Consider the following 16,248-nt stretch of genomic DNA (forward strand, 5'->3'; position numbering starts at 1 on the left):
GACTCTAGAAATAACAAGAAAAGCAATCATAATCCAGACCTGATAAGGAAAAGTACAGGTTAGTTTCATGAACTTACAGTGCAAGATCTTAAGTTGCAACTGAAGTTTGAGAAAGAATAAAAAACTCTGGGGGAGTTCTCTACTAAAGAAACAAAGAACTCTTCAGTAATTTCTGATCACTTTGTGGGTTTCTCTACATCTTCAAATGACAAAAAAACTGGCAGTACTTCTGCATATTAACCTCCTCCTTACTGATCCTCATCTGGTGCCCTGTTCACAATCACCAAATCAACTACCGAGGATCATAAAAGTCTCTTTTGGTCTTTGCTTGGGAGAGGTGACACCTCTACCATGGGTGGAGAAATATCTTAATAGCATTATGCCAGGGACTGCCTTGGTATGGAGCAATCCTTACTGTAATCCTTATCCAGTATAAAGTCTTCTGCCTGACACTTTTTCCTGCCTTCACCTCCTTCACGCAGAGGCAGGATGTAGAGGAACTGGGCTATGCGACACTTCTCATATTCTGCATCCGTGGAAGAGGTTCTAGGAGTCTGCTCCAGCCAGTGAAAATGACAGCTTCTAGCTCTTTCCCCGGTCAATGGATCAGGAAGATAGTGCAGAGCAAAGTCTCTCCATTCTTTAGCAGGCATACATAAGGGTCAGGCCTAAAACTTCTAGTAGTTTTTTGGTACCAAGAGCAGAAAACTTGAGGTAACAAAGCAGATGTTATACCAATAGCAGACCACATGTTAACAAAAGAGCCAGAGTGAAGCACTTTATACCTTCTTAGGTTCTATAACCTCATTGTCCTCTTCCAAACAAGACTGAACATCTTTTGGAACATTTTCTGTCTTTGATCTCTTGTCTTCCTTTTTCTCTTCCTCTCTGGAAACACTTTCTGAAGATGAAATCCTCACTTCAGACAGTTGCTCTTCTATTTTCTTGCTGAGCTCTTCTTTAGTCAAGCTTGTTCCTGGGATGAAGGCATCTTCCTGCTGCACTTTGCACCCTGTAGACCGTGTGGGTTCCCAGGTTGCAAGGCAGCAATGGGGAAGCGAGGTATACCTGCAGCTGCGCTTAGCACATGGCTGAGTTGAATACAGACCCCTTGTCCAGTAGTCCAGGTCTGAGTGACCCTGTCTGTAATGGCCTGAGGCTCTATAACCCGGTGTCACAATGTATGGGTAATCCAAGCTTGAATCTATCACCATCTGCCTGGCTGCTAAAGGCATCTGCAGTTCTAGGATGATGCGTTCACTTAAGGGCAGAGGGATCCGCAGAGCTTGGTCAGAAGACACCTCCTTAGTCTGCCCATTCCAGAAATTCACAATCACTCCCCTTCTGTTGTGTGCTGTGTATATTAAAAAAAAAAAAGGCAAAGAATGTATTAGAAGCATGTCAACCTGTGTGATTTATCTCTTAGAAAGCAAGAGATAAAAGTAAAAGCTTGTGTTTTGTAACAACTTCCATGACTTTTTCTTTATAGGTTTAAAATTTGACCGTCTTTCGAACTTCCTATGAAGAAACAGCAGATACAGCAAAATTGTCGTTCGTCACAGCGAGCCAGGGTTTTACCCTGCAAAAGCTGGAAACTAGACTAACAGATAAACAGGTGAATACTCATGAGGGCCAGGAACATTCTTCTCCTTGTGTTGGGAGGATGTCCCCCCGCCCCCCCCCCCCAAACTTTTTAGGAAGTTTCCACTCACAGAACAAAGCAAAGGCTAATTCTTGGAGCTGCATCAATTCTGGCACTGAAAAAGAACAGGTTGCTTAGTGCCAACAACAAAAAAAAAAAGATTAAGAGAACCCAAGCAGCAGGTGGTGAATTCTCCATGATTCAGACTGTTTTCTCTTCTGTATAGTGACCAGCAACCGCGTCGAGTCTAGCACTACTAGGAAAGCCAATATCCCGTACCTAAATGTGCCTCCTTGTTCTCCACAACCTTTAGCGCAGTGCCTGGGCCAAAACGTTCAGCTTTAACCTCCCACGGTGCCAAGACCCTGTCTCCTGGAGCAAGAGGCTGTTGTCTGGCATCTTCGTAGTGGAGAATGTCGTAGAGAGGTGTTTTCTGCATGCGAAGCTGTACCTTGCCTTTCAGAGTGCGACTTTTGTCAAACACAATTAAAAAGTGTTCCCTGGAGCCCTACAAGAGTAAAACATGTGGTTTGCAAGACAGTCATCTGGGTCCAATTAACCACCAAACATAAGTGCTAAAGGGAAGTGGTAGAAATCCCAGGAAGTGGAATGTGATCTGTGAATGCAGCTTTCCTATTCTACCAGGTTTTTCGCTGTACTGTGTCCATATTGGACTTTAAAAGTAATTAAAAAGCTGGGGCTTAAGGGGCTGACAGCCTTTCTCTTACTTTCATTTTGGTCTTAGACTTTAGTAGGCTTATCTGGCTCAGAACACAATTAGCATGCTAAGGCAGAACTTTACCAGGAATACCTCCCTTCAGAAAAAGCGTAGCCAAAAGAAACTGCTGTGTATGATGCAGTTTGTTACATAATAATGAAAAAGATAACAAACCAGTAAAATGTCATAACTGTCATAAATCTAAATGCTTTAATTCAAGCCTTCAGCGATGAGTGTGGAGAAGATCTATTACCAAAATCTCAGTCTTCTCTGCAGATCTACGAGTGCATTCACACAAATAATGCTGTCAGCTCCTACTCCAGGTAAGGTCACTTGTGCTGTTAGCTGTCCCCATCTGTCCCACACAAGTTTACAGACATCCTCAGCTACACTAGCATCACCATTTATTTAACTAACCTATGAACTGAGAAATGAACCAGAATTTTAAAGAAAGCCTGCAGGGGATATTTTCTGTCTGGCATCCAAAATCATCTCACAAATCCCAGAAACACAGAAGGAAGACAATGAGGAAAGCTCTCAGTTCAGTAAGGAGGAGGTGATCCCTGGAGGCAGACATTGTGGATTACTAATATTAATGCTGCTTAGCTAATTGACTTTGCCTCCAGACTGGGGGGAAGTAGACAACAGGGATAAGGGACCTGTTTTATTTGGTTGTCTCTGGATAATAACTTATTATAACTACTAAAATGGTTTCTCCAGGCTGCTTCTGCTTGCAGGACTCCTCCCAGTATACAGCCAGTCATCATCAGAAAACAGGTGAAAATAGGATGTGGGGAGAGAGCAGTGGTTATGAAGTGTACCATATCACAGGACAGCTACCCCACAGCAAGGGCGTGGGACTGGTGAGGCACGGGAAGAACCGGGAAAAGACACACAGATCCTCCTACAGCATAGTTCCCAATCAATATCTACCTTCACCTCTTGGGCAATGTGGCCCAGGTAGTAATAGCCATCAACTTCTCTCCTTGCCAACACACGAGCTCCCCTCATGAAACTGGAAGCCTCTGGGGATGAATCAATGAAATTCCTTTTTGCTGAGGATACCAAGGGCATACAAAGGCAATCTGGGTTCCATGCACAAACAGGAAAGCTGTAGAAAACAAAAATACAAGAAGTAACGAAGACCTTGGCAACAGAACTTCTGCAGCTCGCTGCAATGAAAACAAACTAAATCCACATGGGACACCCACCCCACCCCGCAATAACTGTCTTTGTTTCCTAGCTTTTTTCTTCTCTGCATTTTCCGTGACACATCTATAGATTTTGAACTTACTCTGTTACTGGACATCTTGGCAGCAGAGAGCCACAGGGATCTTTATTAGCTGTGTGACAACACTGGGCATGCGAGATGGACATGGAGCTTACCTGGAGGGGGGAAGGAGGAGATGGAAGCAGAAGATGAGCTTGATTTTTGAACACTTAAATCCTTAAACAGGAATATTATTTAGAAAATTGAAATTTACTTTCCAGTGTATTACTTCTCTCTTTAATTCTTCCATCCTATCTTGTGGTGCTATGCTGTTTGTCTGTAAGCTCATCACAAATGGTTTTGATTTTAAGAAATCAAGCTTGGAAGGAAGAAATATAAAAAAATAAAATATAAGAACTATATGATAAAAAACCCCTTGTGTTTCACCTGCCTTCTATTCAGCTGCTAGATATGTAGCAGGTGCATCACTGTTTCTTCAATCATGATGAGATGTGTTCTTCAAAGGACAACGTGTCATTTCAAGTATACACAAAGCTATAGTAGATATCCACTTTGGCTCATCTTAGATCCTCTCATAATTTTATTCTATTGTGAAGGAAGCACTAAGCTCTTAAAAAACTGTTCTTAAATCAGAACAGTTTTCCTTTCTTACTAATTCTTATGCCTTTTAGTTAATTGATTTTAGTAAAGAGCTTTGAACTTGGAAAATTCACCAGTTTCTCAGGACAAGGCACAGCTTGGAGACAGGCAGCAGAATGGACATAGGGCAGGGGTTCTGGAGCTGCCTTTCCCATCCCCAGGAGCAATGCAGGCCTACCAACCCTATTGGCTTCCTCCCAGTCCATCTGCCCCTGGCTCTCAAACAGGAGCTTATGGGCAGCCAGTGGTCACGTGTGCATTGCCTCCTCTCATACCCTACTTCTTACGCAGCTATCCAAACTCTCTAAGCAAGGAAGAGCTGTAAGGTCAATGAAAGGAGCTGAAGTCAAGGAAGAACGAAGAAGGTGGGGATTGAGTCTAGAAGACAAAGTTGCCTTTGCAGGTCAAAGCCAGCAGTGGAGCCATCTGGCCTAAGCAGGATGGAAAACGTGAAATGTTTGAGAACAATGACACAGGAACAATATGCCAGCGACTATGAGAAGGGAGAAAGACAAAATACAAGGGAGTTGGGAGGTGGAGTCGACAACAAAACTATGAACCTTATATTAAAGTGTTCAGCTTTTATGGAAAAAGAGAAACTCATGTTGCATTAATCATGTGTTAAGTAAAAACAATAGTTGAATAGTTTGCCACTATTGCCTGTGAACCATTGCTGAAAGTGCAGTAGGGCTATTACGAGACTCAGAAGAGCAGGGAACTTAAAATCCCTTAACTACAAGGACGTCCACAGGGTAGACATGCAAAACCTATGTTGTTTCAACTGAGGATGTCAGCTGTTGGGGATGTTAAGAGATTTAGAAGACATTGTTCTTTATTTAAAATACAGTATTCAACCACCCCTGCCTAAGAGTAAAACAACAGTGAAGTCTGTGAATCAGGATACACTGGCTGTAGGAAAAGCTGTACAGTCACTTAGCAAAGAAACTGCAATATCAAAGCAAGGCATTTGTTCTTTCCTTTGGGATCTTCACCTGTCAGAGACACCTCTTTTCAAGTGCTGGTCTGTAAAGTTCAGTGAAATCACTTTACAGAGCAAGTCTTGTCCTGCAAAAGTAAATGGAACTAGACCAAGATACACCTGAATTTGACTCCAAGTGTTGGCAATGATGCCTTTTGCTCAGGGGCTATGCGAAGCGCTGTCTTTCCACACAAGGAGAGACTTAAGGTACAAGTAATGTACAATTAGAAGGGTGGATATGCCAGCTCGGGATGTCAGGTATAGCTTGTCACAGAGACGCCAAACCTATTTTAAATCTTTGTCCACAGACTGCTTTGTTCATAAGCTGCCAGGCAAAACAAGGTTACCCTTCCAGGTCACAGAAACTCCTCCCCAGTTCTACTTTGTGAAACCCAATTAAGATTCAGGAGGAACTAATTAGTATGAACTAATCTTATATTAGTGGCATACCTTTTCAGAAGCAGTAGGGGGGAGTCTGATCACTTGAAAGGACCCCTCTGATTGTCTGGCTACTTTCTCCATTCTTTTTTGCTTGCTTCTTTCATGATCATCTGAATCTCCCAGAAGGCATACAACATGTACGGGATGCAACTTGCTCTCCATAAGAAGCTGGCAGATTTCCTCTGACTCTTGCTCTGGGAGTATGTCAGTGAACAGGTACACCGACTGGCAGGCTGGGTCCTCAAACGCCACAGCCAAGCCGCTCGCGGCATTCCTGCCCTTCTCAAACCGCAGGGATCGAATCCAGGTTGCTGCTTCAGTGACGCTACTGAGTGAACATCTGACTAGGCAGTCGCTCCATTTTAACACCTACGGGGGAAAAGAAAAAAAAGAAATCACAAAGCCCACTCACACATGCAGGTCTTTGATAGCGTGGGACAGGTGTGAGATTCTTTATTGGGTATTTCTGCGCTTCGGCGTCCTATTGCTTCCCCCCCCCACTCCCGCCGCAGCAGCCGGCCTACGGAGAGGGCCTCGCCTCGCCTCGCCCCCGGCAGCCGGCGCCCTCCCGCCGCGAATGCTCCCGGCCCGCCTCGCCTCGCCTCGCTGGAGAAGGCCACGACGTTGAAGCGGGCGCCGGTGGGGCCGCCGGCCAGCAGGAAGAGGCTCCGCACCAGGCGCTCCTTCAGGAACCCCGCCGCGGGGGCTGTGCCCGCCCGCATCCCGACCACGAAGGTGAGGCCCTGCTCCCGGGGCCCGCCCCACAACACCCGCCCGCCCGGCCCCGCCATGGCGGGGAGGCGCAGCCGCGACTGCCCGAGACCGCCGCTGCCGCGCGCCACGGCCGGTACCGCGCGCGTGCCCCGCTGCTACGCAACCGGACGCCGTGGGCTGGACCAAGTGGGCCGCCTGGGGGGGAGAAGAGGGGTGGCTTATTTCTTTAGCCCCTTCCTAAACAACGTCGGCGTCGCTTTCTGCCCCCGCTCCATAATGAGCGGTCTGGGTGGGAAGGTCACCCCGTTCCCTCCTCTGCGCCCTCCGCGGGCGACGCCAACTTTGGGACTCACGAGGAACCCCCCGCCGGTGCGTTGGTGCTGTCCCGCCGCTCCCAAGTGCCGGGGGAGTTGGGGAAGGCAGGGCTGCCCTTGCAGCCACAGCGGGCCCACCCGCAGGAGCGGGCAGCGCAACGGTGGGGAGATGTCTCCGTGCAGCCGTGCCCCGCCGCTGCCTGAGGCGGAGCGCTTTACCTTGCTCCCGCCCACGGCCTCTTCGCCCCTCTGCCACTTGGAGTTGGTAGGCGCCGGGGTGGGCCAATCGCTGCGGCTGTTGTTGGGAGGTGCTAGGGGTGACATTGGGGGGGGCGGCGGAGCTGCCGTCATGCTGGCGTCGCTGGGGCGATCGGCGGGGCGGCTGCTGCGGGCCGGGAGCGGCGCGACCGGCCTGCGGCAGTGAGTGGGGCGGGCGAGGGGAGCGGGGCGGGCGGGCCGGGTGCCGGCGGGGCTGGGAGTGAGGCGGCGGCGGTGCGTTTGTTGCAGCGCGGGCGGCGGGGTGCACATCCAGCCGCGGTACCGGCAGTTCCCGGAGCTGACGCGAGCGCAGGTGATCCGGAGCGAGCTCCTCAGCGGCTTCATGTGGTTCTGGATCCTCTGGCACTTCTGGCACAACTCGGACATGGTGCTGGTGAGGCCGGCGCGGCGGCGGGCGGGGACCGGGGACCGGGGGCTGGGGCCTTGGCCGAGCTCTGACCGTGCCTCTCCCCCAGGGCCACTTCCCCTACCCCGACCCTTCGGCCTGGACGGACGAGGAGCTCGGGATCCCTCCGGACGACGCTGAATAGGCGCCTCCAACCGCCCGTGCCGGCGCTCTCGCAGCACACCGGTACGCCTCCTGCCGCCCCTCCTCGCACAGGCCCGGCGGCCCTGACGCGGGGACTGCACCCGGCCTGGGCTGTGCTTTAGGCGGCGGTGAACCCGGTCACCAGTGCACACAGAGTCCTGACTGTGCTTTAACTTTGCTCCAAAGCTCCGTCCGGACTGTGATACAGTGCCAGGGCATAGTGCTTGGCACTGCTTACTGCCCTCTTGGTACTGGTAGAAGTACCCTACTTTCAGCAATTATTTATGCACTTCCAAACTTAAATGTGCCAGATCTGTTGTACAGAATGCAGATATTTGCACTGTGTCTTTTTATTGCTTTCACACACTCTTTTCTTGGGTCGCTGAATACTTGAGTCCAGGTAGTCTAGTTCTGGCAACATAAGCCTGCAGTGGCTTTTTTTCATCAGTTTTCATCAGTTTTTTTCATCAGTTGTAGCTTAACTGCTACCAGTTCAAAATTACTTTCTTCATGCTGTTCTGTAGACCTAGCATTACCTAACCTTGAGGATGTGATCTCTCTGTTACCAGAGAGACACCTATGCAATTCACCACTTAAAGGTTAGGGGCTTTTTGCTTGTTTCTAATTCTTTAAATGCCCTATCTCTTAAGTTGCTGTGTCACATTATAGCTCTGTAAAACTAACAGCTTCAACTACTGCTGAAGGCAGCACAGACACTATCGAGGAGGTCTTCCCCCTGCTCTCAGTGGTGGGAAAAGGATGGGTGTGAAAAGGTTCTCAGAATTCTTTTCTGTTACTTGCAGGTCCCTGGAACTAGAGGGGTCCCTGGAACTAAAGCTTTGCCTCCTCAGTCCTTATTTCAATAAAAGTTACCTGTAAACAACCTCTAAGCTGTATTGTACTTTACTTGAGTCCACGTGAACTTCTGTAGTACTTGCTCAATATAATGTGCTGCCCCTAAGAAATAGGGTGATACATCCATCTTCAGAGCATGATTTAAAATTTCTCTGAATGCCTAGTAGGTAAGAATCCCTTTGTTAAAGCTCTGTCAAATAACCATTAAGGGGGGGAGGAATAAAACTTGTTAAAAACATTTTACTGAAATCTTGTCACCAAATAACAGATTAACAGTTGCCATAGAAGCAGGGGAAGTTACCCTGAAGAGAGCTCAGACCAACTGGTGCCAAGCTTTCCCCAGGCTGAGGGGGAATTGTCCTTGGTTATTATGAAAGTCCAGAATAATCCTTGTGAAGTGAAACCCTCTGCAAAGGTAAAAATGCCTTAGGGCTACGCACAGCTGTCAAGGAGGCAGCGGTCCAGCATAAGGAAGATGAAGGGCAGTGGGTTATGCTCCAGGCAGCCCTTGGTTGTTTTTTTCAGTTTGATTTTTTTTTCCCCGTCTTTTTTTCCTTCCAGCATTACATTCTAAAGTAACAACAAAGTAAATTTTTCACTCCCCTTAACCACCTCAGTTGCACCTCTGCAACTTCATGGAGGGGAAGAGTTGTGAATTACATGATAAACATTCTTCAGACTTTTCCATGCAGTCAATCTTTATTATAGCAGTATTCTCATATTCACATCAAGTACATAGAACTTTTTGCCTTTTATATAATACAGAGTTCTTTAAATAACTTTACACAGAAATAGTTTTCTTCAATCTGAATTCAGCTATCAAATTTTAATATGTTTTAAGTCTCCATGCTCTCTAACCAAACTGGACAATATTTCCCATTGTACAAATTTACATGAGAAAAACTCCAAAGTACAAATGAAGGGACAACAAAAGTAAAGGAGGAAGGAACAAACAAGAAAAATAAGTTGTATTGGCAATTACAGGGGAAACTTGAGAAGGAAAGAAGGGGAGTTGCCATGACCTATGTAACAGGAAACTGAAAATAAACATTTTGTTATGAATTCAAAAATAAATACAAGTTTCAAAACAATTACTCCATTGTAGATTTTAAAAAGCAGCTATGGAAATCTACTAACACAATTGTTTTTCTTAAGTAACCAGACTGGACCTTCTACTTTGCAGTCACAAGCCCCTCGCAAACCTCTGGTGGTCAAAAAAACCCAAACAAACAGCTGAAAGGAATGTGTTAGCACAGAGTTTAAATGGGTGGGACATACATTTCATTGCACTAAGGAACAAACAAACAAAAGAAATCAAATCTGTATATAAATTTCCCTTTCCTCTCCTTACTAGATACTTTTTGCCTCTCATAAACAAGCCTCTGTATTATGAGGTAATGCCATTGTCTGGACTATATATAAAAATAATCAAGTTTAAAGGATATAGATCTGTATATCTATAAACTTTAAACAAGCCAGTCCTCTCTTACTCCCCCCTAGGGTCCAGCTACCGAGTGCTACACCTTCCATCACTTTTTAATGAAACATATGTGTTGCGCCTCTCGTGGAACCCCGCCCAAGAGACCAGTGCACCTTTCCTAATCTAGGAAAAAGCAGCCTGCCCTCAAAGAGAGAGAGAGACAGTGCAAGTAATGCACAACAGATTACAAACGCATATACCTGCTCCTTCAAAACAAGGCGGAGTCACAGAAGGCAACAGTGGCCAGCCTGTGTGTGTTTTTTGACAAAGGGGAAAAGGGATCCAATTAGGTAGCTGATTACTGTTTACTTTTGCAGTTGCTTAAGAGAAAAGCCATCTGCCCAGCCCTGGGAGACATCACTAGAACTGAAACGGGGCAGGGAGGGAAGTTACAACTGGAGGACAAAGGGCTAGGAGGAGCAGTGTACTCGCAGTCAGGATGACCGCCGCGCAGGTGGGCTGCCTTGTGCATCCTGAATAGTGGTAGACCCTGCTCTAGCGGCACAGGTCAGCACTGGATCCCAAAGAGATTTCAAGGGTGGCAAGAAGTAGGGGGCAGGACTTTCCTCAATTCCAAAAAATGAGATCAGAAGAAAAGCAATCTTAATTTGGGTTGCCAACACATGCAAGTTGGCCACTGTCAGGTTTCTGTCAGTTGAGGAGAAGTGTGGAGAGGGGGGAGGAAGGGGAGGCAGGTAGGACACAAGGCTCATGAAGGAATGATGTGCATTTTTTTTTTGTTGAATTTTTTTTGTTTTTTTTTTTTTTCTCTAAAGGTTCACAGCTTTGAATAAAAAAGCACATTTATTGCACTTACATTTTATTTTAGACAGAGTTAATTTAAATTATGCCCTCAGAACCCCCCACCATCCCAAAACCCAACCCAATACCCAAGTTTGGTCCATTTTCCCCCCCGACCCAACATCTGTGCCCAGATGGTGGGCTTCATTTCTTCTCTTAATGTTCCACTGAACTCCCAAACACACAGACAGATTCTCTTTTCAACTACGGTGAATACGCAAATGCAACACAGAATGGCATTGATCAAAACAAAACTCAACCATTTTCCAAACCCAAACAAAAAAGAAAACATAGTTATTTTTTGTGGTTTACTTGCTCAAAAGTAAATGTCACACAAGGCTTATTCTAAAGTACAGCTACTGCAAATGCGACAAACTAGACAAAATGACCAGACAGGCCACTGCTGGCTCTTAAGGAGGCTGGATGAGCTGAACACACTGCTGCTGTAATGTGATGAAGCAAATGACTAGGTAGTTTAGAAGTTTCTAAACCCTCCCATCAGCTCCCTTCTCTTAGGGAAATAGTTTCTTTGTGATTTTGTTTAAAAAAAAAGGACAAAATAGCATCTTCTTACATGTACTTTTAGTGCAGAATTTGGAGTAGGTAGAAAGATTCCAGATAGTTCCTGGAACATTAGTAAAACGTTCTTACACTTTGCTTTCTAAAAGGAATAAAACCAAATTAAAATTGGTCTGATATTTCATATTAACTGTGCATTTAGACATAACTTTAAAATTTATAATTATGCCCAAGTCTTGCCCCAAAGAAGAAAGGAAAAGATCTGAAAACGCATTAATACCAAAACCCATTAATTTTGTCCTTTATGGACAAGTAGGTTAAATATGACACTGGTATGTAGGTACTGCCAGAAGTCTACGTAACCGGTTTGAAATTGGAACAACTCAAATTCAAACATACTGGTTGTCCCTCAGCTGGCAAGACACCTACTGTCTCCCATGGTTAATGTGCAATAACAGTATGCGATCACTGAAGAGCAACTGCAAGAGGCCTGAGGAAGAACTAAGGAAACCTGCTGATATTCCAGAAAACAAATTAATTGCACTTTCTGGGCCAGAAAATTAATTGTATGGTCTGATATATGTTGACTTTGATTACGTGAGTACTAGCCATCAGTTTTTCCTCATCTAGCTCTCATTTTTCATCTACTGTCTCATTCCAAGATGCTATGACAGTGTAGTTTGGGGCCTCTTTGGAGCTTTCTATTACCTTTCTTTAACAAGATCTTTGTGTCTTTGGAGGGAGAGGAGGGCTTACTTATTTTTCAGTTAAATGAATCTCATTTAACTTTCAATAGAGCAGATTTCAAGCAGCAGATTTACTGTAACTGAATAAGGTATCCTTCAATTCCTAGCTTTGAAATGATCGTAGGTATTTTGCGGAACGCTCTCTGCCCTCCTTTACAGAAGTTTACTGACTCCAAACTACCTACCTATAGTAATAGCTATATAGAAAACTACTGCATCAGAAGTAAACCAAAGCCACTGCTCTAGTTACAAAGCACCTGGGTTTACATTCCGTTGTACTTTTTAAGGTTGCGAAGGCACATGATCATTTGGCAAACTGCAAAGACTGTTTTGGGGGACTCCTATGTAAACCATTTAACAGAGAGGGTCTTGGTAGCTCTCTTTTCTAAAGAAAAGAGATATGTTAGTTTTCACCTGAATTCGTTCTTGGTGTACTCTATATTCTGCAGTTTTTAAAGTTTCTTCCTTCCACAGTTTTGTAGTTATTTACTGCTGTCATGGTGCTGACTTAGTAGCTTCTGTGTTAGCATCCTTGAACTTCAATGCGAAGAAAAGGTTTTAACAACTTTGCTCTGCTCTTCTGATGATTTTATTTACTAGGTAAGAAGTAATGAAGCAATGAAGAAAGATATTTAAAATGCATGCCAAAACAAGTATGAAGTGCAAACGCATATTAAAAAGGCTGCAGTAAACAGAAAGTTCGTTTCATAAAGTTCTATGTAAAATGCGTAACAGAAAACCAGAACACCCAGCACCTTCAAAGTGATTCCGTAACAGTCCACTCATGCAACTGGCTTTTTAACTTAACTTGACTGTACCTAGAAGCTTTGCCTGTTGCATTGTGCTACTGGTGATACTTTTTTCAACAGACAAAAGACACGTTGTCTACAGTACTATGAATAGTTTGTGCTACACATGCTGCACTCTCAGTCAAGAAGGGAATGAAATCTATAGGCTGCAGAAGTGTGAAATGTCTACACGCTTCTTACCTAAATTCAGCCCCACCAGCTATCAAAACTTCAACTTGTACTTGTTTGTGAGGTTTCTGGGGATCTGGCTCCCCCAAATGTTCTGTAAAATGCTGAATGCATTTACATCACCAGGCAAACACAGAAGCAAACCTATTTATGCGTGATCTTCAGTGTATTTTCTCCCCTGGTTTGGGCATTTGTGGAAAGACATGATACTTATGAACAGTCAGCATTTCATTCATTTTATGTCATGAAGGCCAAATTCTGCCTCTAATGAGCACATACTAATCCAAGTGATGTTGAGAGGCCACAATAAGATGGCAGTATTTGGCCTCAAACGTTCTGCTGCATCATCAGCTGCTAGAGCATTCAAGTACAAGAAAAGATGATTTTAGATAAGCATAAAAAGCAGAAGTGAATTAATTTAATGACCTGCATGAGTCTAGCAAAAAAGAAATGACTGGGCAAATTGTATCTGGGGTCACATGGGACTTAATTCATGCAGAAATTACTTTCAAAATGACCAGGCCTCTATGCTCATACCATTTGGTTTAAGCTCTGCTACAATGTTCCAGTTCCAGCAAATATGCCGCAGGAAACAATCATGTACTGACAGGGAAGATGTAACAGGTAACAGGCCTCTTCTAACTGTATGGAAAAGGAAAGGCAAAGGGGAAGGTGTATGTGTGGTTAATAAAGACATGAATAGCTGGGATTGGATACTGGTCGTTGTGAAAATAATATTAGATGCTAGATACTGTAGAGCTAAAAGCAGTATGACTGTCTAAATGTTTGTCCCAACAAAATATCTAGTAACATTTCCACACTATGGCATGTGCTTGTGGTTGGGACACCACAGAGAAGCTTAAGAGATTTGGTGTAATGGACATGAATATTATTGGTCATGTCAATTTACTTCCTTCATCCCATTGCTATACAGGGCACTCAATTTGCATCTACTCTTACTTCCCCATTCACTAAACATCTACAGGGCACCTTTAAGACTGATTCTGATGGCATGCAAGACTTCCAGAAAAACTGAAGGAAAAGATAAAAAAAAGCCAATTATTTACAAACCAAATTTCTTCCAGAGTTTTGCATGAGTATTACATGGGACCTCTTACAGACAAACACACATTACTACAGCTGTCTGGAGGGAAACAAACAAATGTGAAAACCAGTAGAAATGCATCCTGAAAGGACTTCTCTAAACAGCAGCCAAACAACTTGCACATTCCTCAGGGAAAAAAAAACAAAACAGAAAAACAAAACTAAAAGCAAACAAACCCCAATAAAAAAAAAAACCCAAAGATCACGTGTTACTTATAAAGTGCTTTGCATGGACAAGGATAGCAATTTTCCTTGTGCTTTTCCTATGGGCTCAAGAAGCATATTGTAGACTAACGGGTAATGAATCTTCACAAAAATACGTTCATTTTAAGCAAAGATAGGATTAAATTCCTAATAGTTATATTTTAGCAGACAATATTCTGCCAGCATGACCTTGTGGAAGGAAACTACAGCTTTTAACAAGCTCAGTGAAACAAATTGTTGAACAACCTGTACATACTTGCTCCAATAACAGTTTCTTTCGAGAGAATATTAATTTCCAGTATGCCTGACATGCACAAATTAGGCCACAGCCCATACAGAGGCTGGAGCAATGTGTGGGGTGGAAGGAGAATGAGCAGTGACTACTTCACCCTCTGTGTCTGTATTGTAAATGCTCTCACCTGCCTGCTGACCCCAGTGGCCCCAGGCTCCTTCCACCTCAGATGATCACCAGGGAGCATTCTGATTTCACCCATCTGCACGCCACCGCTCGCTCATCAGCTTCTCCACACTGGAAAGTGGCTATTGCTACTATTTAAATTCCTGCCAATCTCAATAAGGAAAAAACCTTACAGCATCTGAAGACCCACAGCAGACAAGAAAAAATTTGTGCTTTCTTTTTGTTTGTTTGTTTTTAAAATGCATCCTGTACACAAAATCAAATCTATTCATGTACCAACATGAATCACTTCATTCTTGTAGTGACTATTAAGTCATTCACTATTGCTGTCTTGCTAATGTTTGTGGCATAAATATGAATACACAGTATTTCAGTTATAATTCCCACTTCAGATTGGTCCGGTCCCTATAACCCCAGTAAATATTTACTGACAATATAACAGGCTACCAGCAACACCGCAGAACTCCAGGGTTTTAAAAGCATGTTCCACTACCTATGTGCATTTCTCCCTTCACCTGGAAGCAACCTTCTGCAAATAGAAACAGTCCAACCCTCCTAGGGATGGAAGGACAGTGTCCTCACCCAATACACCCATGTTTAGCACAGACACCACATTCACACACATTTAACTCCTTCATTTATTTGTCATGATTTTGTTTAACAACCCCCCACCTCCCCCCAGCAAGAACCTCCCAGCTAGAGGGGGGGTCAGTTCTCCTGCCTCACCTGAAGTGGTATAGGGCAGATACAAACCAAATTCTGAAAACTTCTGTCTGAGCTTGAATTTCTTTCTAATGTGGTCTGACTTGCCTCTGTACAAATAATTTACACGTAATACCACATACCAGAGAACTCTGCAAACAGATCACATCACAAGATATTCTACTAGAGGTAAACGATGTGCAGAAGTTTATGAGTTGTTTTTTTCCTGACTGGGTAACTTGTCAAAAAGCTACCAACCATTTGAAAAACAGGATTGGAGGACAGGAAAACAAAGCACTCCAACGGAGATACCGCCACCTTCATCCTAGTTTGCAAAGTATACAAAAGGGAAAGACAAATGGAAGGGAAGAGATGACAGGGAAGAAAGCAATGAGAGGAGAAGTAGTCAGCGTGGATCCAGCAAGTACCGTTTTGTTTTGATCTAACAGCTTGCCATTAGGACAAGATGCTCCACATTTACACACACACTTATCAGAGGACGTTTAGTTAACAGGATAAAAATCCTTTAAAAAAAGCTCTTGAAAGTACCAAAACATACTTTTCGGAATGTCTAATTCTAGGGGGTTTTGTATTTGTATTCAATTCAACCTGAGAACTTTTTTCCCCATTTATGAAAACATTACATATTGGTAAGGTACCTGGCATTAACCTGCACCCTCGTTTAAAATAAAACTTTTAAAGTAGGTACATACACCATTCACAGTCTGTATCAGGAATTCTACAGACTTCAGATGCTGTGGTAGCATCTTTGATAAATAAATTGTATCGTATGATACAAAAGAAAAAAAACCAAAAGAGAGGACAATCTCGCTACATTTTTTTTTTTTAAACTTCAGTTTGTTGCTGGACCAACAAAAGAAGGATCTACCTAATCCTTCTAAAAGATGTTGTATATGCACACACCAAGAAAATACTGGAAAAGGAAAAGGTTAAGG

At 44.1% G+C, this 16,248-nt stretch overlaps 1 protein-coding gene across 1 annotated transcript; it reads left to right on the forward strand.

Annotated features, from left to right (window-relative positions):
- Positions 1–7,027: 7,027 nt before the first annotated feature.
- Positions 7,028–8,371, forward strand: NDUFB2 (NADH:ubiquinone oxidoreductase subunit B2). The gene is made up of 4 exons (XM_059817052.1): positions 7,028–7,098; positions 7,186–7,330; positions 7,413–7,528; positions 8,290–8,371. The coding sequence occupies exons 1-3, from the start codon at positions 7,028–7,030 to the stop codon at positions 7,485–7,487; spliced, it is 291 nt and encodes a 96-aa protein (XP_059673035.1). The 3' UTR covers positions 7,488–7,528; positions 8,290–8,371.
- The last annotated feature ends 7,877 nt before the right edge of the window (positions 8,372–16,248 follow it).

The sequence above is a fragment of the Gavia stellata genome, chromosome 4 (assembly GCF_030936135.1).
Source record: "Gavia stellata isolate bGavSte3 chromosome 4, bGavSte3.hap2, whole genome shotgun sequence".
Taxonomy (NCBI): Eukaryota; Metazoa; Chordata; class Aves; order Gaviiformes; family Gaviidae; genus Gavia; species Gavia stellata.